At 38.2% G+C, this 27883-nt stretch overlaps 1 protein-coding gene across 4 annotated transcripts in view; it reads right to left on the reverse strand.

Moving 5' to 3' along the window:
* The window catches only part of LOC126418788 (DNA excision repair protein ERCC-1), a 118632-nt gene that overhangs the window by 84536 nt on the left and 6213 nt on the right, over positions 1 to 27883 (reverse strand). For all 4 annotated transcript variants that reach the window (XM_050085722.1, XM_050085739.1, XM_050085730.1 and 1 more), the window contains exons 3-5: positions 9911 to 10105; positions 7670 to 7855; positions 1734 to 1944 (exon numbers count right to left, since the gene is read on the reverse strand). In XM_050085722.1, coding sequence (XP_049941679.1) covers positions 1735 to 1944; positions 7670 to 7855; positions 9911 to 10105 — 591 coding nt within the window. In that variant the 3' untranslated portion in view covers position 1734. The remainder of the gene's footprint in view (positions 1 to 1733; positions 1945 to 7669; positions 7856 to 9910; positions 10106 to 27883) is intronic.

A 27883-nucleotide genomic window follows, 5' to 3' on the forward strand; every position in this document is an offset into this window, starting at 1 on the left:
AGTCAATCATACAGACTGTTGCCGTTGCAACTACTGAAAAGGCTGCTGCCCCTCTTCAGGAACCACACGTTTGTCTGGCCTCTCAACAGATACCCCTCCGTTGTGGTTGCACCTACGGTACGGCTATCTGTATCGCTGAGGCACGCAAGCCTCCCCACCAACGGCAAGGTCCATGGTTCATGGGGGGTGGGGGGGGGGGGAATGTATTAGACAGGTGAAATATCCTCAGACTTCAAGAAGAATACAATAATTTCAATTCTAAAGAAAGCAGGTGCTGACAGATGTAAATATTAACTGAACTATCGGTAAGTCATAGTTGCAAAACACTAACAGGAAACCTTTATAGAAGACTGGAAAAACTGATAGAAGACAACCTTGAGGAAGATCAGTTTGTATTCCAGAGAAAAGTAGGGATACGCAAGGCAATATTCACCCTAAGACTGTCTTACAAGATAGGTTGAGGGAAGACAAACCAACATTTGTAGTCTTAGAGAAGGCTTTTGTCAATGTTGGCTGGAATACTTTCTTTGAAATTCTGAAGATAGCAGGGGTAAAATACAGGGACCAAAAGGCTATTTACAACTTGTACAGAAACTAGATGGCAGTTAAAAACCCAGGGGCATGACAGGTAAGCAGTGGTTGAGAAGAGAGTGAGACAGGGTTGTAGCCCATCCATGATGCTATTCAATTTGTACATTGAGCAAGAAGCAAAGGAAACCAAAGAACAATTTGGAGTACGAATTAAAGTCCAGGAAGTGGAAATAAGAACTTTGAGGTTTGTCAATGAAACTGTCATTCTGTTAGAGACAGCAAATGACTTGGAAGATCACCTGAATGGAATGGATAGCATTTTGAAAGGAGGATATAAGATGAACATCAACAAAATAAAAACAAGGATGGTGGAATGCAGTCGAATAAAATCAGGTGATACTGAGGGAATCAGATTAGGAAATGAGACACAAAGTAGCAGAGAAGCAGATGAGTTTTGTTATTTGGGCAGCTAAATAATGATGATGGCTGAAGTAGAGAGGATATAAAATGTAGAATGCCAATGGCCAGAAAAGCGTTACTGAAGAAGAGATGTTTGTGAACATCAAATATAGATTTAAGTGTCAGGAAGTCTTTTATGAAAGCAGTTGAATGGAGTATGGCCATGTATGGAAGTGAAACATGGACAATGAACAATTTACACAAGAAGAGAATAGAAGATTTTGAAATGTGGTACGACAGAAGAATGCTGAAGATTAGATGGGTAGATCATATTACTAATGAGGAAGTACTGTACAAAACTGGGGAGAAAAGAAATTTGTGGCACAACATGAGTAGGAGATAGGACACATTCTGAGACGTTAAGGGATCACCAATTTAGTACTGGAGGAAAATGTTGGGGGGTGGGGTGGGGGGGGTGGGGGGGGGGGGGAGGATAAAAATCGTACCGGGAGACCAAGAGATTAATACATAAGTGGACTCAGAAGGATGTAGGTTGCAGTAGTTAATCAGAGATTAAGAGGCTTGCACAGGACAGAGTAGCATGGAGAGCTCCATCAAACCAGTCTTCGGACTAAAGACAACAACAATAACAGCAACAATATGGGATTGGCCGGATTGAAGAAAACCTTGGACAGATGACACATTTTCTCTTCTTCTATCTTTCTGTTAAAATGGAAGACAAATATCATTGTTTGTTAACTCAAAAATATAATGAAATTAATAGGAAATTTGACTATTCTTACCTTATTTCTTCAGCTTTTTTACCCTGTCTTTCTGAAATGGCTGATGTAGCACCTTATACAATCTTGAGGCTTTTTGTGGGCCAAGCCCAGGGCAAAGTGTCAAAGAATCTTGTGATGCTTTTATTATCTTCCCTAATGATCCAAAAGTTGATAATAAGGTTGCAGCATCTGTCCGGTTAACTGATCTGACAGATGTGAGAGCATTTGAAATCTAAAAAGATATAGTAAAAAAATAAAATCTTTGTTACATTGTCTTACATTTCAAATATTTTCAACAGTCACATGTGGCAATGACAAATTAATTAGAAAATTTGCATAATTCCAGTGTGGTTGGCATGAGAATGGGCTTAGCCCGAAACCAATCACCGACTAAATAAACATCCCACTCGAAGTATGAATTAAAAAGGTTTATTCAGTACACGATGCATTTCTGACTCTGAGGGTCCATATTCATGTGTAATTCGTCTTAATACACGATTTATTTGTTCTCTTGAATAAGATGAAATGCATATTCCTGTTACAAAAAGGTTTGATGTTAGGTTACGAGCTTTGTAAGTCTGATGCGGAAAATATATGCGAAATAGTGGAACAGATGAATAGTGTAAACTTACCAACTTTTTTAAATTCATACCTCAAGTGTATTGAGTACAGTGACATTTTAAGCTGCAAAATATGGATAAAATTAAATTAAATAAACATCCATTTCAATTGGAATTCTGGCTGTCTCTTTTTACATCACAATTAAAACATAATATAATGAATAAAGAACGCAGCACTTTCAACAGAGTTGATGCAGCCAAAAGTTTGCAGTTTACCACTAATTTACCTGTTCCTCAGAAACTGACAGAAAAGTTTTGCATGCTTACTATGGTAGTAGAGTAGATTCAAAGAAAGAAATGGGTAACATATTCCTGTACATAACAGAGCCATGAGGGTGAAACCTGTCTGTATAATCTGCACCACCCATTTTCCTCTTCTATTCTCCACAATTACCCTTCTTTTCTTATTATTCCTTCCTCATTTGCTCATTCCTTCCCACTAACCTTCTCACTCTCTTTCCACCACTCTTGTACACATTTGACTCTGTTCTGCTCCTAACATTACCCAGGTGTTATCCCACGTCTTCCCACCTTATGCCCCACCTAATACAAATCTCCTGTCACCTGAGTCACATGAGTGTGAATAATTTAGGCCCATTACCTGTCACATTTAAACCTAGCACATTCTATTGCAGGTCTGTCACTGCAATTAGAACTAGAGCCAACTGTGTAAGCAGCTGTGTCATACAGCAACTTCAATGGAACCATGGTAAAACTTTTTGTGTGGACACAACCAGTAATCAACAGCCCACTTGTAGGAATGACAACTGTCAAACTGTGGCTAAGTGAAAGTTTGACCATTGACATGCAGAATATGCAATTCAGAACAACCTGGTCAACTTAATAATGGTCACACAACTGTCATCTCTCTCTCTCTCTCTCTCTCTCTCTCTCTCTCTCTCTATCATCATCATCACTCTGCCCCTCCAATATTCTAAAAACAACCCTATTGAATTGCACAGATAAGCAATCTCTCTCCAATACATTCAGTCATGTTATCAACCTGCTCCAATCCCTTTCTTAAATCTACACAAAAACCCACTTTTAACTTATCTTCCACCCCCCCCCCCCCCATACTCTATCTTCATACTTCTCTCTGCCCCCTACTTTGACACTAGAGCAATGGAAGAGGTCAAAAGGCCCCTTTTGATATTTTTCCACCGAACTTCATAACTATCCTTATTTCTCTTACTTCTGACAACAGTGTACTGCTATTTGCTAAATTTCATGATTTCTTGGAAATTCCATGCAGTATACCTAGAACAGTGGAGGGTTCAATTGACCCCTGACACATAACTCATTTTCTGAATATTGGTGATTTGATAATTACAAAGGTACTCACATTGCATTTTCTTTGTGAGGCATATCTGAAACGGTAGCACATCTACAGTAATCACTGGAATCGTATGGGTGTACCAAGTGAAACTTGTGCCGATAACTGAATTCGGGTTTTCTCGGTAGGAAGGAAGCAGCATATAATCTTGAATAAAGAGTCACCAACAGATGTAGAAGTAACTCCTGGTGTGCCCCACTGAACTGTGATGGGGCACTTGCCTTTCATGTTGTAATTAATGACCTCCCAAACAATATTAATTAGTAAGCTCAGACTTTCTGCAGATGATGTGGTTATCTATAATGAAGTACTGTCTGAAAGAAGTTGCACAAGTACTCAGTCGAGCCTTGATAAGATTTCAAGGAGGTACAAAAATTGGCAAATTACTTTAAACGTTCAGAAACGTAAAATTGTGAACTTCATAAAATGAAAAAAGTGTAGTTTCTGATACCTACAGTGTCAATGAATCACAACAGGAATCAGTCAACTCAAACAAATACACAGATGTAACAATTTGCATTGATATGGAATGGAATGATCAAATAAACACATTTATAGGTAGATCAGGTGCCAGATTTTGGTTCGCTGGTAGAGTACAAGGGAAATGCAATCAATATACAAAGAAGATTGCTTACAAAACATTCATGTGGACCATCCTACAGTGCCACTCAACTGAGTGCAATGCATACCAAATAGGACTAGCAGGAGAACTGATCGTATACAGAGAAAAGCAGCACAAGTAGCCACAGGTTTACAGAATGGTATTTGTTGTGGGCTGACTGTCACATAGTATTTTTTAGTAACTTCATGTTCACTACTGACTGTTCATTTGTTACAATATCCATTATTGCAGTTTTGATCTTTTGGTCATTTTCAAGCAGCTACTGGTGCTGAAACCGGTTCTCGTCAGATCACCGAAGTTAATCACTGTTGGGCTGGGCTAGCACTTGGATGGGTGACCACCCAGTCTGCTGAGTGCTGTTGGCAAGTGGGGTGCACTCAGCCCTTAAAGGGCAAACTGAGGAGCTACTTGAATGCGAAGTAGCGGCTCTGGTCTCGTAAACTGACACGGCCAGGAGAGTGGTGTGCTGACCACCTGCCCCTCCATATCTGCATCCAGTGACACATGTGGGCTGAGGATGACATGGCACCCAGTCAGTACCATTGGGCCTTCCAAGGCCTATTCGGATGGAGTTTAGTTTAGTTTAGTTTAGTATTGGTGCTGAAAACACAGCAGCAGTCAGCATTAATAAAAAGAACAAAAATGAAGTAAGCTTATATGGTTTGTGTCAGCCTTTGCCCAATGCACCATTGTTATGTGACAGATAAGATAAAAACCTAGGAAATTGAATTAACTGCACATGTCAGAAATGAACACCATATACTGTAGAGTAGGGTGCTCATTACAAATATGTACAGTAAGCACAAATTTAGTTTCATGTGTTCTTATCCTGTCGGTCACATAAGGATAGTTTACGCGACAAAAGCTGATACGAGGCATAGAGGCTCTCATCATTTTTATGCTTTTTAGTGATGTTGACTAGTGATATGTTTTCAGCACCTGTTAGCCAATAGGTCAAAATTGCAATAGTAGATACTGCAATAAATGTACAGTCAATGGTGAATATTAAGTCATTTTTTAAAAAGGGCACAGTTTTGTTTGAACTTTGAGAGTTCCATGGACATGCTGAAGAAAATGAATTGACTGATGCTTGAAGATAGACACAAACTATCTTGAGAAAGCCTACTTACAAAGTTTCAAGAACCAGCTTCAAATGATGAATTGAGGAATATACTACAAAGCCTCTTATGTACTGTTCTCATAGGAGTTCATGAGAACAGTGTAATGCATCATTCTTTCCAGCTGCCGTTGAGGAATGGAACGGGAAGAAGCCCTAATAATTGGTAAAATGGGGAACGTTCTCTGCCATGCGCTTCACACTGGTTTGTAGAAGTAGAATCACTGTCTCGAATGGTGCAATGGTGTGCACACCGGACACTGTCACATGATGTTTCAATCATGTTTTGTGTGTTACTGTTGCCATTCTCCTCCTCACCAGTTAGTTAGTATTTTTTCCTGGCAAAAGACATTTAAATTATATGGTTTCAGCACATTCTTACTGATGAAGAGATTTTATGTATTCTACAGAATCCATAATGTGATTTATCAGATTCAGATGGTGATTTTCCGTCAGACACAACTGGCAGTGAAAATAATGAGACTGAGGAGTTACAATCACTACATGACTCCCCATTTCAGTTCTCTCCACAACAGTGTCAAGAGACAACTGACTCAACCAAAGATGGCAGACAGAGATGGGACAGAATGAAAGGTCTCAAACATGCCGTCACATGAAAGAAGTCAGCACTGGACATACTGCAGGAGGGCTCACTATATGTGCCTGCCACCAAGTGGGTAGCTCATCATCAACGCATTCTGACTTGTTTTTGACTGATGTATCAAATCACCACAGCAATTAAATACTTGGAATGGAATAAAAAACATCCCCTGAACATTGTCATTGGAGTAATTTGAGACAATGATTGCTATCACATTCACCAGATGTGCTTTTTGCACTAAAAGTGTTTCCTCAAATGATCTTGGTTCTTGTGGGCCTAATTTTATAAGAGATAAGGTGATGAATGTACACAATGTATTACACTGCCAACAGACTTCTACAAAATCCCAAACAAACCGATTCACAAAATCGTCAGTGGCTCATGTTAACAGCCAAAACAATGATGTTAACACATCAGTTTCAACAATGATACTGAAATACCAAGTGAAGTGACAGCAATGAATCAAGACGAAGTTGTCAACCATCCGACAGAGTTCTTGAATTCACTCGTTTTGCCAGGAATGCCACCTCATGTTTTAAGGTTAAAAACTGGCATGCCTATAATTCTTCTCTAAAACATAAATCCAGTGTGACTTTGCAATGGTTCCAGGCCTTCTGCGAAGAAGATGATGAACAATATTATTGAGCTACAATTTAAAATGGAAAATTGTCAGGAAAGATGTACTGTTGTCGTGTACCCCAATGATTCTGACAGATGCCATCCGAATTCAAATGTTGGCAGTTTCCAGTGGGGCATGCATTTGCAGTGACCGTCAAGGAAGCACAGGGATAATTGCTACAAGTGTATCAACTAAATTTGCCAAATTTATGCTTCTCATGTGGACAGATACATAGGCTGCTCACACATCAGAATATCCTCTGATTTATTCCTGTATGCAACAGACAGGAAAACAATAAATATTTTGTAACGGAAAGCACTTCAATAAACAGAATTTAAACACAAAGCCTTTTATTCTCTGAGTGGCACTGCAACACCTGTCAAGGTACTTGCTAATGACTGATAAACCAGAATGGGAAATAACAAAAAGCAGGGCAATAGCAAGAAAGTCAATCAAACAAAGAAACAACTGTAGGACCAGGAAAGACATGTCTACTTGGAAAGTGCAAAGGTAACGAGACATCTGTGAGAAAAAAAAAAAAAAAAAAAAAAAAAAAAAAAAAAAAAAAAAAAAAATAAATAAATAAATAAATAAATAAAAAAAATAAAAATAAAAATAAAAAAAATAGGCTGTCTGCAGAAAATCTGTATAAAGAATATCAATAATCTGTTTAAAGTGTGGTTTCAATGTTTAGAACAAAACACAATGCTTTTGTAACCAAAAGTGTTATCTAAACGTGTTACAGCTTTAGGTTAAGAATCTGAAATGTGTGGATGCCATGAAAATATAGGTCTTACTTTAATCTTGTTGTGAATTTTAATGCAAATCTTATTGGGATCAAATGGCATCTTCCCACTATTCTAAAGGTATTGATTTTTTCACTGTTCTAGTGTTAATTATGTTTAAAAAACAACAGATTGTTTTATATTAGACCATACATATTAGTAAATCCTCACATATATGTGATATTACCAGTTTCGAATGTTCCATGATAATTAATAAAATATTTATTTAATAGTCTGTATAACAATATGTATTACATTACCTGCTGGTATGGGTCACGGTCCTGTTTCTCCATTATCATGTCGGGTGGCTTATGTTCAAACATTTTATAAGTTTCAATTATGCGTCCAGCTTCTTCTGGACTCCAAGCAAGCATTAATGTTAAATCTGCAAGGATGCACATGCGCGTTAAGTACTTAAGGGAATGGTGTGGATCCAAGGTGTCCACCTGAAGAAACACAAGAAAATTATTTATGCATAAGAAAATGGGTAACAAGTCAAAAACAATAAGCTATTACTTCCAAATAACCATATGAAGCATAGAAAGGGAAAGGTGTCTGTGCTCATGTACAACCTTATGTGTCAAAAATAGGTTTCACTAATTAAATGACTGAAATAGAACATCTATTTTAATTCACACTGCCACAGTTAGGTATAGATCTTCTTAGCATATGAGTGACATTAACTGTGGAATTGGCCCTTACAAACTATGGTTTCTTACCATAGCCATTATGTCATTTGTGTACAGAGTCATTGACAGACATCAAACTGAGAAGCAACTACTAAACACTGTTCAGAAATATGAGTATTTTGTTGGAGGCTGAAGTATAATTTATTTTCTTGTTAAGAAAAGGGAAAAAAGACTCAAATGATTAAAGCAACTCTGTAATACAGGCTGATCATCTTATCTCACTTTCCACAGATATTGCAAATTAAAGTCTGTCAGGAAATATGCTGCGAGTTATTGATAATTTACAAAAATAGCTTAAGGATGGTGCTATCAAATCAATACAACATCCTCTATTACAAATGGCATCACACTCAGAAGAGAAGTAGTCACTAATCCACCTATTCAGCATATTCTATATGTTAGAAATGTCCAGATGTTCACGTAAATACTGTGGAGAATGGATAAAAACTAATTATGCCCATAAATTAATACCAAGGAAAGCAAAATATGCAGGACAACTGTTGGATGGCCCAGAATCACTGAAAGATCACATAAGGAGTAGCTGGAATACTTTGTGATAAGATTAAGGGTAATAGATAAGTAGTATATCCAACACACTCACACAAAATTGAATTAGAAGTACCTATTGTATAAGAGGGAGAAAACTACTGCCACTACAGTGACATAAATGGTTCACTGTATAACAAGATTGGGATGTCATTAGGTCTCCTACCAGTTAATGGCACAATGGTCGAGAACAGACTGAGCTAGATGCATAAAATCAGTGCATTTTATCCTGGTTGCCCAACATATGAGATAAACTGTTTTAGAGGCCATCGAGGCACTGGGCATTCTCATACTGCATGGCTTCAGTCATCAGGGTTAAATGGGATGCTAGATGCCATTATGAAGGTATCCCTACTTCAAAGTTTATCATTACAGAAAACCTGACAGGATTTGAAACAATAAAATGTGACCAAGATTTGGTACGTGGGACACCCACAACTGAGAGGTATGATAATTAATTCAGATAGATCTGCTTCAGCTGTATTAATTATTTATTCAAACAAAGACCTGTGACAGGATTTTAAAATGCTATCTTCAGAAGTACGATGATATTGTATTTTGTAACAGAGAACATTTCTTCAGGCCAGTGAGTGTAAGAACTCCAATCGCTGCACATTGGCAGGAACTGCCCGCAGCTACGCAGCCGTACCGTAGGAATGCCAACCATGGTGTTCCTACTGTGCGGCTGCCCTACGGTGAACAGTTTCTGCCAACATGGAGTGATTGGAGCTCTTACACTGACTGGCCCGACTGCATGTTGTGTGTTACCAAATACAATAATTTCTTACAACTGACAATAGGATTTTATAATATCCCAAATCCGGTCATGGTTTTAAAAAATAATTGGTGCAATGGAAGCAGATGTCTCTAAATTAATCATCAAATAAAATGGGAATTAAAAAGAAAAAAAAGATAAGAACACAGTGTTCTATGAGGGCACCAGAGAGAAGACCCAGACTGAAGTGGGAAAGAGGAAAGTAACAAAAACAATAAAGAGGATCCAAAATATATCCAGTTTCATGCTTTCTCCGAACAACTAATCATATGCACAAATATATAATTTTCAATGACAAATTTTCAGAAAATTAAAAAATGACTGTCATACTTCAATATTAAATACTTCAGTTTCTGTAGTATGGTCTATTCTCTCTCTCTCTCTCTCTCTCTCTCTCTCTCTCTCTCTCTCTCTCTCACACACACACACACACACACACACACACACAGGCATGTATGTAAACAAATAATTGAAAAATACAAATGCTGTACCTGCACAAGTAGCACTCTCAATTCATACTGGCTACCCAAGAGCTTGAGTCGTTCATGAATATAATCTGGATTCAAGGTGTGGTATCGTAAACTAAGAAACAGTGCACAGGTTGTTCTGCCCATGACATAGTCAGGAATAATTTCCGAAAACTCCCATGGAACATTATAAATACTCTTCAGCAGTGGGTTTCCTTTCTGTAAAGAATAATAATTTCAATATTGTCTTTTTCTTGGGAAAAAGGCACAGTTCAGTCAAGAGTACTAGTCATAGGTTCAAATACAAATATGAACAAACAGAGCAAAAGATGCAAACCTAAGATGAAAACATCTTTAAAAAACGTTAGCTATTCATTTATTGTGTGTTTCATTTTGGTCCTGGAGTAAATTTTCCAGATGTACTGAAAGGAGCACAAGGGGCATAGCAGCATTTTTATGGTCCTGGAGTCACCGCTGGTTGTTTATAGAGTGTGCAGTGACAGTGTAGAGAGATGCTGAAGAAACAGTGCAAAATATTTTTCATTACAACTTATCTTGTGCAAACTGTGTATGAACAATAGAACATTGTACAGTAGGGACCAACCAAATGAGTTGTTAAGGTGCTGACCTCATTTTCGGATGGATGGAAATTTTGTCTCTGTCCATCCATCCTGATTTAAGTTTTCCTAAATCATTCAGGCAACTGCTGGGATGGTTCCTTCATCAAGGCCACAGCCAACCACCTGCCCTGTTCTCACAATGCATACTTACATATTTTGTGTGTATGTACATTTTTGAGCTATTTATTTTCATTCAACTGTGATGACAAATCCAATATGATTATAAGATGATCCCTGGGTAAATAAATGAAATTAAATTAAATCATTCATATAGTTTCATTACATCGGAGGAAGGCAATGGCAAACCACCTCTGTTAGGACCTTGCCTATTACAGCAGTGCAGGTCTCCTCGCATCGCCCCTATGCCTCTGAGTATGGGACCTCCTCCTCCTCCTCCTCATCATCATCAGTTTCATTACTGGTTTTGACTCCTTAACAAGTCATCATCAGATGATACTAGACAAGCAGGCTAGATGATGCTTGTCTCCAGATGCAATCCACAAGTGCCCAAATTAACACATTCTGTCTGTTTAGTATACACTTGCTACTGCCAGTTTACAATGTGCTATTAGTGGATCATGCCTGTAGATAGACATCGTCTATCCCACTTCCAGTATCGTCTGAAGTATCTATGTTTCAAAACCAGTAATGAAACTATTTGTGTGACTTGAGGCTGAGAAATATGAAAAGTACAATAAAAGAACTTTGTCAGAAGACCATCATTGCGTTCCCTTAGGCAGCATGCTTGGTTTGTGTATGTTATTTTATTAAGGTGAAAAACTATTAATGAATTACCAATTAAAAAAATCAATAATTACTGTAATAGTTCCAAACAAAAATAAAATTCCATTGAGGAACTGTTAAATTATGAGAACACAGAATGGCTGGCCATTAACTACCTTCAGCAAATAAAATATGAAGTACTATAATACATCTGGTTACAAAACACCATGTGCTGTGGCAAGCGTGTGGGCAGCTGTGCAGGGCCAGAAATAAAGATAAGTCAAGAAGTAATTAATAAATATAAAATCAGGTGACAGATTCGTGTCCTTTTAATGAGGAACAAATCTCTGCTGTACCATAATTTGCTTATGAATTTTATTCCAAAGTATCTAAAGATTCAACCGTGAATTAAAGCGTCTAAATAATTATAGAAAGGGAAAAAAACCTTATAATAATAATAACAATTCCCTACCCACAGAGGAACTAAAATCTGTAAACAGATTTCAGTTGCCACCACTTGGAGATGAATTAATAATTTGTTCAACAAGGCAGTGGTTGTCAAAAAGATTCAAGTTTAAATGGAATGTCTCCTTGGTCCTGAGGGGCACATGAATACAGAAAAGCCCACTGTTCCAGTGGCTCAGGTTAGGAAACCTCTGGGGTGAAAAGAAGTGGCCACTTCTACAGCCCAGCAGGTGACAGATAGCCACTTGACCAACCACCAAGTTGGCACCAGAACTGTCCCCCCCCCCCCCCCCCCCTCAGGTGTAGGCACACTAGTGCAAGGTGCCAAGCAGCTAACAAAAGCCCCGAGCATCGCTGCTCCAGAACATTCTGTAACAGCTCCTTGGAAGGACCGCCACCTTCCCTCAACTGCTTTTTGTCTATACATCCACTCCACCATGCTGCGGTAAAGTTTAACAGTCCGTTACTAAGGGTACAGTTAAGTAGTAACACTCAGACTTGATCACCATTTCGGTAGTCTGGCAATTATGAGTATTCTGCGATACTGTGGGAAAGCAGCAGTGCAGTTATGCTGTAAGGTTCACCACAGTACGCTGCCCTCCTTCTAGTTGCCTAAATCTAGTTCTTATGGTTCAGTATCCTCTCTCCGAAATGTTTCAGTTAAAGTTGTGTAGTTACAGGTCAATGCTCTTTCTATATGTCGTTCTGTGAATATTTTATGTCAGTGGAGGTTGCTGTCAGTTAAGAGTACCTTGTTCTTGTACTGATTTCAGGATATCTCTGTTTTATTTTCTAATCTTGTGTTTTTTAGTGTTGTGATTCATATCGCCTTTTCCCAGTATCCATAAAAACAAGTAACTCCCTGCAAGTAGGATCATAGGCCAGCCTGATACTGGGTAGGATATTAATACGAGATCCTGATGATCTACGACTATTTATCTTGCCGGCTAATTCGGAGAAAGCTCTTTTCATTTATGCTGCCTGCAATATGAGAACTGTGGCAGTCAGTTTAAGCATGGTAGTGCAGTATGACCATTACTATTTCTTAATATTTATATTTTATGGTCATCATTAGACCACTCTAATCAGTTATGCACAGGTTTGTGCAAGGAGTTACCATTATTCAATAATACAATTAAAACTACAATGGTCGTATTAAGGATTATTATACTTTATTATTGTATAAAGTGGTTTTTGTTCTTCTGTCTGCCCAATATCTCCTCATTCTTTCTTTGTTTGGGATTACCTTTCCTGTATTCCTTTTATTGATCTTCCTTTGCAGTCTGGTTTGTGTGTCTACCCAAATTTCAGTTTTGTTTCATAAGTCATCTGCTGCAATTTGGCATTATATCTTTCTTAACTTCTATAATCTGTTTAATGTTGCTCTTATTGTTCCACAAATCTATTATTCTCTTACTAACTCTGTTTCCCGATGTTCTGATAAGGTCTCCAAGGAATGAGATTTTTTTAAAGATGGTATGTTATTTTTGGCTGTGTCAATGTTTTATGTTGCAGCAATTGACAGACTTTTTTTGATGAAGTGATTTTGATAATGTAATTTGCTTTGTTCATGTTTTTATTCTATCTTGCCACGTTAGTTTCTCATTTAGGTTTATGTTATGATTACACCTAGATTTTTAACTTTATCAATGACTTTTTCTTTTGTAATTTTGTTTGCAATTGGGGACTAATTAACATAATTTCTGTTATTTTTTTTCTCCAAACAATATTCTAATACTGATTATCTGAGCTGTTTCTTGTTGTGATTTAACTTATATGGTTTCTTGAACATTGTAGACTGGGAAAGCAAGATCATCAACAAATCCCAAGCAGTTTTAAACTTATATAATTTTCAGATCTTCCAATTCTGATGTTCTCTGGGTTACTGTCATTAGAAACACTTAAAATTAGAAAACAAAATTATTTCTAGTTTTCAGAAGTTGTATGCTTCTTCATAAGGAAACAAACTGTTAGTGGTTGAGGACATTTGAACAGGAGGGGGAGGTTAGCCACAACCCCCTACAGAAGGGACACATAAATCCCAAAAGCTAAGAATAGTTTTTTTGCGTTTTTAAATGTATACTGGAACCACATCAAGGAGGTAAAGTACCGGCCAGCCATTCTGTCTCTTTGTAATCTAATAGTTTTAAACAATGTGTTTTCTGATGCCCAGATGAGATACAAATGAATTTTTCCATGCAATGTTTTGACAACTGCCTTAATCATCTTCATCAGGTGTTGCCACCAGTGGTCTTATGCGTGACAAACTGAGAAACCTGGCCTTTCCTGGGTATTTCTTTATAGCTGTGCCCGAGACTTTGTACATGTGAAATTTATTTTTTACTTATAAAGCTTCTTTGTATACAATGTTTGAAGTAGTATGATTTGCGATAGGAATGAAGATCTTGTTCACTTTACTAATGCAGGAGACAACCACGAAGAACTGGCCGTGTGAAAAGCAACTGACCGTAAGCTCCATGCCCACAACAGGCAGTGTCTTGAATTGTTCTTCGTTTATGGTCATTGCATGACAAGTTCACTGGGGACTGTTCACATTTAAAGAGAAATGGTAAACTGTTAGGAATAGATGGTATTTTGGGTATAAAAACTCACTTGCATGTGCCACTTCCCATCAAAATTTCTGCTTCTATGATTTTGTGTTGGAGAGCAGTAAATTTAACCCTTTGTACTCTGTAATGCAAACACAGGGTGTTTCCATGCGCTCTTATTTAAACTGCTGTAGCTCGGAAGGGAGGAAGGGGGGGGGGGGGGAGGGGGGAGGGGGCAGCGCATCACAGAGAATTGTGCGAGTCTCTTTGTGGAAACAATGATGCCACTGACCATCAGTTATGGTCTACATTAAAACAAAAAAGTACACTTTCATTCAAATATATTTAATTACTCATTACAACACAAAACTTTTCATTGTGTGATATTTTTTTGTAATCTTCAGTGTGGATTGTTTCCATTGTCGTTTCAATATGATTGTTTACAAATGGATGTTCATACGTCTCACATGCTCCATTCTCGAATACGACTTTACTAACGATCGGTGCTGCATAGTAATGTCATCTAGGGACATCGACATTAACTCAGTGTTGAACTGCAGCAGTTGTATTGAGCGAAAGGTTGTAATTATTACATTCAAGTTAGTATATGTGAAATAGGTAGTTCTTCACGCATAGTCCTTTATGAGGGAGAGATTATAGAGCTTTTAGAGGAGTGTCTAAGACAAAATGCGAATGACAATAATTTTGATGACAAATTACTGTCTAGATTTCTACCAGCATTGGTTATTTTTCTGTCCAAATAGCAAAACTCATCTACCACCTTTAGCATATCATTTTCTAATTTCATTCCCTCAGCACTGCCCGATTTACATCAAGGACACTCCAGTAGTTTCCTATTTTATTGATGATCACCTTATACATTCTCTTCAACTGATCTTCTAAGCCATCCCTGACAGAATTCCAAGCTCACAGCCATACCTTAAAGTTTTTACTTCTACTCCATGAGTTTCAATTCCATTTCCAAATTTCTCATTGGTTTTCTTCACAGCCTGCTACATGTACAGACTGAATAACACTGGGGACAGGCTACAGCCCTGTCTCATTGCCTTCTCAACTACTGCTTCCATTTCATGTGCTGTTTGATTTTAGTACAAGTTGAAGGTAAACTTGCTCCCTGGATTTCTTCTCTTCTAACTCCAGAATTTCAGGCTGTACTCCAGTCAACAGTTTTCCCCCCATAAATCTACAAATGTGGGTTTACATGTCTGCAAACTATATTCTAAGTAATAGGGCCAGTATTGCTATCCATGCTCCAACATTTCTGTGGAGTCCCAACTTTTTTCCTCCTTGGTCAGCTTCTAACTCCTGTAAATAACTCATGTTTGTTTGTACTTTGCAGCCATGACTTATTAGCTAATGGTTCAATAATACTCATTCCTGCCGTTTTTGAATTGGAATTATTACATTGTTCTTGAAGGCTGGTTGCACATATCTTGGATACCAGGTGGAATAGTTTTGGTTGTCCCTATCTCAATAATTCTGAGGGAATGCCCTCTACTCCAGGGGCCTTGCTTAGACTTTGGTCTTTCAGTGCTCTGTCAAATTCTTCTAGCATTGCTATATATCTCATCGTATCCTTATCTACTTCTCTTCCTTTTCCATACAACTTGTCTTCACGTATCCTTCCATTATTTAGGTCCTTCTACATATTCCTTCCAGCTTTCAGGCTTCACTTCTTTGCTTAGTATTACCTGAGCTGAGCTCTTTATGTTGAAACTACTGCTTCTTGTTTCTCCAAAAATCTCTTTAACTTTCCTATACATGGCAACCATCTTTCCTATAGACGCACATGCTTCTACAGCTTTGAATTGTTCCTCTAACTACACCTGCTTTGCCATTTTGTACTTTTCAGCAATTTCATTTTTAGTCCACTTTCCCATTTGCTTGCACAATTTTCATATTTTCTCCTTTCATCAGTTAAAGTTCATACATTACATATTATTTAGGTATTTCTATTAGGCATGGCATTTGTCTAGTCCTCTGCTACACTATTTCATCCCTCCAAGCTACTTATGCATCTTCTATTATGTTTATTTTGCTTACTTCAGTCAGCAGTTGCCTAATGCTCCATCAGAAACTCTCAACAACCTGTAACACTTATGTTAAACGGTTACCCTAATGTCATGCAATAATGTTTCAGACTTCCAATCTGGGAAGGAGATAAATGTGGTGTTTTGATGACCAGGAGCTTCCACCACGGCAGTTTGCTGACACGGCACAGCGACACCTGCCTGCTAACAACATCCTTGCTAGTTTTTCTCTGACGGTATCCGATTCATATAAGAGATAAGAAAAATCCAGGCCCCTGATTGGACAAACACTTTCAGACCAGGAACGCCATTGTCACTGCTTGAGGAGTCTTGCGTCAGTCACAGCTTGCACAAACTGTTGCACAATGTCTTAATTATCATTAATTACAGTCAATACGATATTCAAAAGGCAACAGAAAAAGGTTAAAAGAGTGTTGACAATAGTAATTATTAAATCGAATGTGAATGCATTGCACTGTTGGGCACCATTGGGTACATGTGCTGTATGACATCAGTGATTAAAAAAAATGTCTTCATACTGTGCTGTGGTAGGAAGTGCAGACAGCTGTTGAAGCTGGCATTCCTAAAATTTACTTGAAGTGTTCATTATTGACGTCAAGTTCCTCACTGTCCCACAATTTTCACTTAACAGTACTCAGACATCTCAACAAGTCAACGACCTGCTGCTATCAACTGCTGTTATCCGTGGAAGATGGCAGGTAGGAGACTTCTGTAGATACTCTTGGCGAGGTATAAGGGATCTGCCCCTGGTGGCGTTATTTGGTTCAGGTTCATAGGGATGTGAACTGGCAGTAGATGGCTAGCACAAGTTCGGTAGTTAACAGTTACCAGCTCCGAGCATAGCAGCAATAACAGGAAGAGAGAATCCGGTGAATTCGTGGATTGCGAACCATTATTAACTCAGTTATAGCCAGCTGAAAACTTTTGGACGTGTGGGTCATGTACAGAGGGAAGGAACACATTGTAAGCTTCACTGATCAACCAGACCTGCAGGTGTACCACTACTCTGTTGAAGCTGTGTGTTGGCTCCACATTGTGTTTCCTGGATTGTTGTGTGGATATGTTTATGATTATTGATTCCACTTGTGTCTCTAGGCAGGAAACTAGTGTGTGCACTCCTATAAAACTGATTTGTTTCTTTATTTAATGCTCCAATCTGAGTGCTATTTGCAAAATATGATCTCACCTCTCTAGATGGCTGCTGTAACACATTTCATTTGTGGCAGCACACAATTATATATCAAGTGGGTTCATTTCATGTGCCATGCCTTGCTTGTACTATTACTAGAGTACACAGTTTCATCTGTTATCTTATTGGATGTTTATACTATCAAGTTTGATTGCATTTGTTCATTATTTGTGGTTAAGGTAGGGCATCTTAATCTTCGTTATTAAGTCTTTCTCAGTGAGGACTTTATTTTGCATTTGTTCTACTATCTTATATGTTGTTTTAATGTTATTTAAAAGTTTATGTTTATCTACTGTAAGTCAGGGGTTCGTTAGGCAACTGAACGCATTAGCTTGGAGTTTAGTGCTCTGCTCCACATGACAGTTACTTGTTTGTTTATTTTGGCTGACTTTAAGTTTCCTTGATTTGACTCCATTAACTCATTGAAAAATTAGTTACTTGTTTTTCTTGTTGCTGTAATTCTGACCGTTGTGTGGCGGCATTCGGTCTACAGTAGAGGCCTGGCTGAATTTCTGTACTGAACTATTTATTTCTCTGTTAATTAGGCTGTCATCTGTGTTTCTTCTGGTGGGATTTGGTTGAAATCTGCCCGGATGGAGCCAAGTCAGCATTCCACTGAATGGCCACTTAATCATCCTGAGCCCACTATGCATTGCCAAGACAGGTTTGCATAGCATGTCAAGATACTTATTTGTGTCTTAATCATTGTGTGCCTACTGTAGCTCTCCTTTTACTTCTTTTTTATTTCTAACTCAGGTAATTTGCTGGAGTGTTAACTAGCTAAATTGGCAACTGAGTAGTAACTAGATTTACTTACTTAAATGGTTTATACAAGTGTGGCTGGGCTAACTGCATATTATTAATCTTATTCCTTGTATGCGTTATCGGTTTTTGAACTGGCTAAAAACTAGGAGGTTTCAGATCTATTAGTTTCATGAAGGTTCTCACTAACTATTTGTACCATTCAGGACACAACTGTTTTGTTGAAGAGTTAACCGGCTAATTTGCATTTGTTGGTATCACCAAAATGTGAAGTTGATGATAGATGAAGCCTATCTTAGAGCTGGCTACAAAGACCTCTTGGAAGTTCTGGTACATAATACTGATGGTTACAACTGTATGATCATGGGAAAATGTCAAGACTGTCCTAGCAAACAAGCTTTAATTGACATGTCTGAAGAACTGGAAGAAGGTGATTTGATGCCTGACAATACAGAATGCAAACAATGGGTGACAAAAGACAGAATGGAAATGGTTGTTGTTGTTGTTGTGGTCTTCAGTCCTGACACTGGTTTGATGCAGCTCTCCATGTTACCCTATCCTGTGCAAGCTTCTTTAACTCCCAGTACTTACTGCAACCTACATCCTTCTGAGTCTGCTTAGTGTATTCATCTCTTCATCTCTTGGTCTCCCTATACGATTTTTACCCTCCACGCTGACCTCCAATGCTAAATTTGTGATCCCTTGATGCCTCAGAACATGTCCTACCAACCGGTCCCTTCTTCTTGTCAAGTTGTGCCACAAACTCCTCTTCTAGCCAATTCTATTCAATACCTCCTCAATTAGTTATGTGATCTACCCATCTAATCTTCAGCAATCTTCTGTAGCACCACATTTTGAAAGCTTCCATTCTCTTCTTGTCCAGACTATTTATCGTCCATGTTTCACTTCCATACATGACTACACTCCATACATATACTTTCAGAAACGACTTCCTGACACTTAAATCTATGCTCGATGTTAACAAATTTCTCTTCTTCATAAACGCTTTCCTTGCCATTGCCAGTCTACATTTTATATCCTCTCTACTTCGACCATCATCAGTTATTTTGCTCCCCAAATAGCAAAACTCCTTTACTACTTTAAGTGTCTCATTTCCTAATCTAATTCCCTCAGCATCACCCGACTTAATTCGACTACATTCCATTATCCTCGTTTTGCTTTTGTTGATGTTCATCTTATATCTTCCTTACAAGACACTGTCCATTCCATTCAACTGCTCTACCAGATCTAGTGCTGCCTCTGACAGAATTACAATGTCATCGGCGAACCGCAGTTTTTATTTCTTCTCCATGGATTTTAATACCTACTCCGAAGATTTCTTTTGTTTCCTTTACTGCTTGCTCAATATACGGATTGAATAACATCGGGGAGAGGCTACAACCCTGTCTCACTCCCTTCCCAACCGCTGGTTCCCTTTCATGCCCCTCGACTCTTATAACTGCCATCTGGTCTCTGTACAAATTGTAAATAGCCTTTCGCTCCCTGTATTTTACCCCTGCCACCTTTAGAATCTGATAGAGAGTATTCCAGTCAACATTGTCAAAAGATTTTTCTAAGTCTACAAATGCTAGAAATGTAGGTTTGCCTTTCCTTAATCTATTTTCTAAGATAAGTCATAGGGTCAGTATTGCCACACGTGTTCCAACATTTCTACGGAATCCAAACTGATCTTCCCCGAGGTCAGGTTCTACCAGTTTTTCCATTCGTCTGTAAAGAATTCACGTTAGTATTTTGCAGCTGTGACTTATTAAACTGACACTTCAGTAATTGTCACATCTGTCAACACCTGCTTTCTTTGGGATTGGAATTATTATATTCTTCTTCAAGTCTGAGGGTATTTCGCCTATCTCATATATCTTGCTCACCAGATGGTAGAGTTTTGTCAGGACTGGCTCTCCCAAGGCCGTCAGTAGTTCCAAGGGAATGTTGTCTACTCCCGGGGCCTTGTTTCCACTCAGGTCTTTCAGTGCTCTGTCAAACTCTTCACGCAGTATCATATCTCCCATTTCATCTTCATCTACATCCTCTTCCATTTCCATAATATTGTCCTGAAGTACATCGCCCTTGTATAGACCCTCTATATACTCCTTCCACCTTTCTGCTTTCCCTTCTTTGTTTAGAACTGGGTTTCCATCTGAGCTCTTGATATTCATACAAGTGGCCCTCTTTTCTCCAAAGGTCTCTTTAATTTTCCTGTAGGCAGTATCTATCTTACCCCCAGTGAGGTAAGCCTCTACATCCTTACATGTGTCCTCTAACCATCCCTGCTTAGCCATTTTGCACTTCCTGTTGAGCTGATTTTTGAGACGTTTTGTATTCCTTTTTGCCTGCTTCATTTACTGCGTTTTTATATTTTCTCCTTTCATCAATTAAATTCAATATTTCTTCTGTTGCCCAAGGATTTCTACAAGCCCTCGTCTTTTTACCTACTTGATCCTCTGCTGCCTTCACTACTTCATCCCTCAGAGCTACCCATTCTTCTTCTACTGTATTTCTCTCCCCCGTTCCTGTCAATTGTTCCCTTATGCTCTCGCTGAAACTCTGTACAACCTCTGATTTAGTCAGTTTATCCAGGTCCCACCTCCTTAAGTTCCAACCTTTTTGCAGTTTCTTCAGTTTTAATCTACAGTTCATAACCAATAGATTGTGGTCAGAGTCCACATCTGCCCCTGGAAATGTCTTACAATTTAAAGCGTGGTTCCTAAATCTCTGCCTTGCCATTACATAATCTATCTGATACCTTCTAGTATCTCCTGGATTCTTCCATGTATACAACCTTCTTTTATGATTCTTGAACCAAGTGTTAGTTATGATTAAGTTATGCTCTGTGCAAAATTCTACCAGACGGCTTCCTCCTTCATTACTCACTCCCAATCCATATTTACCCACTATGTTCCCTTCTCTCCCTTTTCCTACTCTTGAATTCCAGTCACCCACGACTATTAAATTTTCGTCTCCCTTCACTACCTGAATAATTTCTTTTATCTCATCATACGTTTCATCAATTTCATCATCATCTGCAGAGCTAGTTGGCATATAAACTTGTACTACTGTAGTAGGCATGGGCTTCATGTCTATCTTGGCCACAATAATGTGTCCACTATGCTGTTTGTTGTGCCAATGTTCTGAGGCATCAAGGGATCACAAATTTAGTATTGGAGGTCAGCGTGGAGGGTAAAAATCGTAGAGGGAGACCAAGAGATGAATACACTAAGCAGATTCAGAAGGATGTAGGTTGCAGTAAGTACTGGGAGATGAAGAAGCTTGCACAGGATAGGGTAGCATGGAGAGTTGCATCAAACCAGTCTCAGGACTGAAGACCACAACAACAACAACAACAACAACAACAACAACAACAACAGGCTGTTTGTAGTAGCTTACCCGTACTCCTATTTTTTATTCATTATTAAACCTACTCCTGCATTACCCCTATTTGATTTTGTATTTATAACCCTGTATTCACCTGACCAAAAGTCTTGTTCCACCTGCCACCGAACTTCACTAATTCCCACTATATCTAACTTTAACCTATCCATTTCCCCTTTTTAAATTTTCTAACCTACCTGCCCGATTAAGGGATCGGGCATTCCACACTCCGATCCGTAGAACGCCAGTTTTCTTTCTCCTGATAGCGACGTCCTCCTGAGTAGTCCCCGCCAAGAGATCTGAATGGGGGACTATTTTACCTCCGGAATATTTTACCCAAGAGGATGCCATCATCATTTAACCATACAATAAAGCTGCATGCCCTCGGGAAAAATTACGGCTGTAGTTTCCACTTGCTTTCACCTGTTCGCAATACCAGCACAGCAAGGCCGTTTTGGTTAGTGTTACAAGGCCAGATCAGTCAATCATCCAGACTGTTGCCCCTGCAACTACTGAAAAGGCTGCTGCCCCTCTTCAGAAACCACACATTTGTCTGACCTCTCAACAGATACCCCTCCATTGTGGTTGCACCTACGGTATGGTCATCTGTATCGCTGAGGCATGCAAGCCTTCCCACCAACGGCAAGGTCCATGGTTCATGAGGGGGATGGAAATGGTGACAATTATAAAGCCATGAGATGATTTTTTGAAGCGTTGGTAGCTAACAATGAAAATGCATCATTTTATTGCTAAAGCTCAAGGTAAATTTATGATAGACAAAAAGGAAACATTGGCAGTTAATGATTGCTTAGTTCTTGCTGACTTTTTGGAAAACTAATCCTTTGTTGTTCAAGACTAAGTACAAAAGCACCAATGAGTAAACAAAAAGGCTACAATTCATCTATTTGTGTTCTATTATAAAAATCAAGATAAACTACAGAGCACAGTTGGTATGCCATAACTGACCACCTTGAACACAACATTACAGAAGTGCACACTTTTACCTGTAATTAATGGACTACATAAGGCAGCACCACCAATTCACAAACAAACTAATCTACTTCTCTGATGGTGCTATAACAATAATAATTATTTAATAGTAATAATAATAATAAATAATACCTCCTTTCACAGAGATGATTTTGGATTTGATGTGGAATGGCATTTTCTCGCATCATGCCCTGGGAAGATGGGAAGAACACACATGATAGTGTCAACTTGCTATAGTACATGATCAGATCAACATATAGTGATAGTGAACTTCAATAATGCGGAAAACTTGTACCACTAACACTCCAAAATAAAGACAAAGCGGGCTTGTATTTCTGATGAACTGCATTGGACTTCCAGAGTTGACAATACTGATTGTGAAAACCAAGATGCACATGTTACATTTTACCACCCACCAGGACCAAGGACCTCGTTCAAAAAAGTTGAGAAGAATGAAGTTCAGCTGCCAGTTAAAAGTGTACTGACGAGATGTCTTCCCTGGAATTTACAGCACTGTCTAGGTGAACTTTTAACCTAACACCCAAACTTAATGAAGAAATTTCTCAGATGTTTTATGAATGACATAACAAAAACAAAGAAGATGAGAACATAGAGCAATTAGTAGGATAATTTTCAATAAAAAATAACAAGTAATCATAGATATGTTTAGATTATAAAATTGATACTTTTATTGTATTAGCCTACATACTGCATATTCAAAAAACATATTTTTGACTCATATTTGCAATTTTTTCATAGCTCCCAACTGAATCTCAAAGTTGACATTTGTACCGAGTTTTGATATCATACAGTCTATTATGCATGTAACTTCCAGATTTTTATCTGGTCCCCTGACAAAAATATTGCAGGCAAAAAAAAAGAAATAATCCAAAAAATCTGGTCTTTAAAATAGGGTATTTTTTATGTGTAAACTTCTCACCATGGATAGTCTATAAAATGTAACTATACTGTATAGCATAACAGCACAAAAAATGTTTAGGCTGAGAAATTACTCCTGTGGAAAACTACTGTTCAAAAAAATGAGGGTTTTTTTATTTTATTTCTTTAACAGCTTTGAGCTATTAAAAACCTACTAAGGAATACATTCAACTAGGCTATACTGGTTTTAATTTGTAGTCCAGTGTGTGCTGAACCAAACACTTTTTATTTGAAAGATCTAGGGCAACCCATTACTGAATAACACAAAAAACTGCAGATGCCTGCAGCAAAAAATTGCTTGCCGTCTGAAACAAAAATGGCTGCCATTTTAAATGATAAACAACAAAACTGTTTAAAAACGTTTTTGAGTCCACTAAACATTAGGGAATGCATGCAGCAAATACCAAATTTTTCTGAGATGGTCAAGCTACCAATAATTTTTTGCCTGGACCACTTGGTACAGAATGACCCTATTACCAAACTGTCAGTCTGATAAGTCATGATTTGATATGAATTATTTACAAATGAATGAAAAAACTGATGGAAACCAATATGGGAGTTTTCGGGTTCCAGTGAAATGTAGGGAGCCATGACGCAATACTGACAATATGTCTTATCTTAGAAGACAGGTTGAGGAAAGGCGAACCTACAATTATGGCATTTGTAGATTTAGAGAAAGTTTTCGACCATGTTGATTGGATTACCCTCTTTGAAATTTTAAAGGTAGCAGGGATGAAATAAAGGTATTGAAAGGTCATTTATAACTTATGAAGGAAACAGACTGCAGTTATAAGAGCTGAAGGAAAGGAAAGAGAAGCAGCGGCTGAGAAGGGATGAAACATGGTTGTGGCCTAACCCCAATGTTATTCAATCTGTACACTGAGCAAGCAGCAAAAAGAGGAGGAGAGGGGGGGGGGGGGGGGGGAGATGAGTAGAAATTTAAGTTGGGGAAGAAGAAACGAAAGATTTGAGGTTTGACAATGACACTGTAATTGAAAAGATTAAATCAAGTGTGCTGAGGGAATTTGATCAGGAAATGAGAAATTAAAGTAAGACATGAGTTTTGACACTGGGCTGCAAAATAAGTGATGATAAACAAAGTTGAGAGAATACAAAATGCAGACTGGCTATAGCAAGGAAAGCAGTTCTGAAAAAGAAGAATATGTTAACACTTAATACAAATGTAACTGTTAATAAGTCTTTCCTGAGGGTATTGGTCTGGAGTGTAGTGTTTTATGGAAATGAAATGTGTACGATAAGCAGTTGAGATAAGAGGAGAATAGAAGCTGAAGATTAGGTGGGTAGATCACAAAACCAATGAGGACGTATTGAGCTGGGGAGTGAAAAAAATTATGCACAATTAGACTAAAAGAAGGGATCAGTTGATAATAAACATTAAGGAGTTGTCAATTTAACAACATTAGGAAAAGGATAGATTGCTACTCACCATGAAGATTACCCACTGAGTTGCAGACAGCACAACAAAAAGACTGTTACATGCTACAGCTTTCAGCCAACACCTTCTTCAGCAAAGGAAACACACACACATTCAAACAAGCACGCACACCTCAAGCACAGATGACTGCTACCAATGACGGCTCTGACCAGGATTCCAGACGGAGCTAAGGAAGGAAGATTGTGTTTAATGTCCTGTTGACATCAAGGTCATTATAGATGGAGCAGAGGCTTGGATTTTGTCAGTAATAGGGAACAAAATCGACCATGCCCTTTCAAAGGAACCATACCAGCCTTTGCCTGGAGCAATTTGGGGAAATCATGCAAAACCTAAATCTGGATGGCTAGATGTGGGTTTGAACCATTGTCATCCCAAATGTGAGGCCAGTGTGCTAACCAATGAGCCACATGTGCGTGAAGTGTGTTTGCTTGCGTGAATGAGTGTGTTTTTTCTTTGCTGAAGAAGGCTTTGGCCTAAAGCTATAATGTGTAGCAGTCTTTTCATTGCACCTGTTTCCAACTCATTGTGTCATCTTTATGGTGGGTAGCAATCTACCCTTTTCCTAGTATTGCTGATATTCCAACCTGGAGTTTTAACTGTTTGAAACCGTCAATTTAGAATTTGAGGGAAGTGTGTGTGTTTGTTGGGGTGGGGGGTAAAAACTGTACGAGGAGACCACGAGATGAGTATGGTAAGCAGATTCAAATGGATGTAGGTTGCAGTATTTTTGAGAAATGAAGAGGCTTTCACAGAATAGACTAGCTTGGCGAACTGCATCAAACTTGTCTTCGTACTGAAGATGATAACAGCAGCAGATTTTATATAAGAACCATTTCAAAGTATAAAACTTCCCACACTCTTCTTCCCTGCCAATCAACAACTGAACAACCATGGAACCCCAAACGCCTGCATGAAACAACATGTAAAAATGATATAGAAAATAACAAGTCAAGTGAATGATATTTTGGATTGCTTGAATAGATTTTCTGAACCATGTTCCCCACTGAATTGATCATCACTAATTGTCTTCAGAACAGCACAATATAATAACCACCATTGCTGTTGGAAGGAGTCATTTTAACAATTTTGATAGGCTTTCCACATTTTTGACATTCCATACATTCTGCCAATACTAAATACGACTGAGTGAAAGTTATGGTATGTCGCACAACTGCTTCACCAAAACATGGCTGTCAAGCATCACTGTCTGATCAATCACACAACAATACATCATCTACAAATGACAAAACACTCAACAACTTTCCTCACACAGAAATTTAGTTTGAAAGAGTATCACGTCAAGTAACACACTTGATTCAAAACTCCCTCTTCTCAGATGCATATGGAGTGAGCTCACTGACAAAAATCATGTGTCCTCTCCTCAGAACTACAAACTTTGTTAGTGCTTGTAATCAAAAGGTAAATGAAAGGTTCAAAAAAACATGTGAGGACTGTCTTGATGGATATGTAGTGAGTTGTATGTAAGAAGTTGGTGATGTTTATTTATCAAGGAAGCTGACAGTGTACAATTTAGTTAGAAGATTTAGTGGTATTTCAGGATTTTTACATTATTTTCATGTGACATATCATTTATTTAATTGGGGAAAAGAGGAGTTTGTGGCACAACTTGACGAGAAGAAGGGACCGGTTGGTAGGACATGTTCTGAGGCATCAGGGGATCACAAATTTAGCATTGGAGGGCAGCGTGGAGGGTAAAAATCGTAGCGGGAGACCAAGAGTTGATACAATAAGCAGATTCAGAAGGATGTAGGTTGCAGTAGCTACTGGGAGATGAAGAAACTTGCACAGGATAGGGTAGCATGGAGAGCTGCATCAAACCAGTCTCAGGACTGAAGACCACAACAACAACATCATTTATTTATTTTGAAAGGAGTGTTTCCTATCATTTCCAAATAAATTTTAGTTCATATGGCATTTGGTGTAAGAATGTAGTTATTGGCCGGTGCATTTTTGTTTATAAGGGGGAGCAGGGATAAACAGAAATGGTTGTTTGGGGGAAGTAATTGTGGTATTTGTGATATTTGTTGTATTATTTTTTATGTTGTCTGATTTATATACTGAATGGTGCTTTATTTTGTCTTGTTAGTCTGGATGTTCTTATACTGTAGTGTTTTTGACATGTATGTTGTTAAGATGAGTTTATTCAGTTTTTGGATTTTATTACGAAGACATCCATGCGTGTTTGGTGGGTATCATGGGTTTCATTTTCTCTGTGTAGGTATACTGAAGTTAATGATAAGGGCATTTCACAGTATTTTTTTCGTTAGGCATCTGACATTTGAAACTTAATTTTATCATTGCTTCTTTTGTTTAACAGCTGTCATGTACCTTCCAATTTACAAATAATTATAGCAACTAATACAATTAGGATAAGTACTACATGCAAGTTAGAATTTTAGTTTAGAACATAAAGTAAATTAATTTACATCTATTAGGCATGTGATAGAGAAGACATGGCAAAAAGTCATTCTGATAATTTGAGAATATTTTCTGAAGTTTTGTTCCATATTTGATTTTTAATATTTTACTGGTACCCAAAATATTTCATTATTATTGAATGCTAATGGTACCTTATTTTTACATTTCTACAACTTATTATGTATTATTATATACAATACTTTGAATTAACCATGTGACTTTTAGGCATGTGACATTTTGTCCATGAAAAAGTTATTGCTATAGGGCATAAAAATTATTTAAATATACCACAAGAACATTACAAAACAAGAGTAAAGGCTGGAAATACGGAAGCGTCCGATCCCGCCCATCTGCTTTGACCCATGACGTCACAAATATGGCGGAAACAAAAACACACACACACACT

This window comes from Schistocerca serialis, chromosome 1 (assembly GCF_023864345.2).
Source record: "Schistocerca serialis cubense isolate TAMUIC-IGC-003099 chromosome 1, iqSchSeri2.2, whole genome shotgun sequence".
Taxonomy (NCBI): domain Eukaryota; kingdom Metazoa; phylum Arthropoda; class Insecta; order Orthoptera; family Acrididae; genus Schistocerca; species Schistocerca serialis.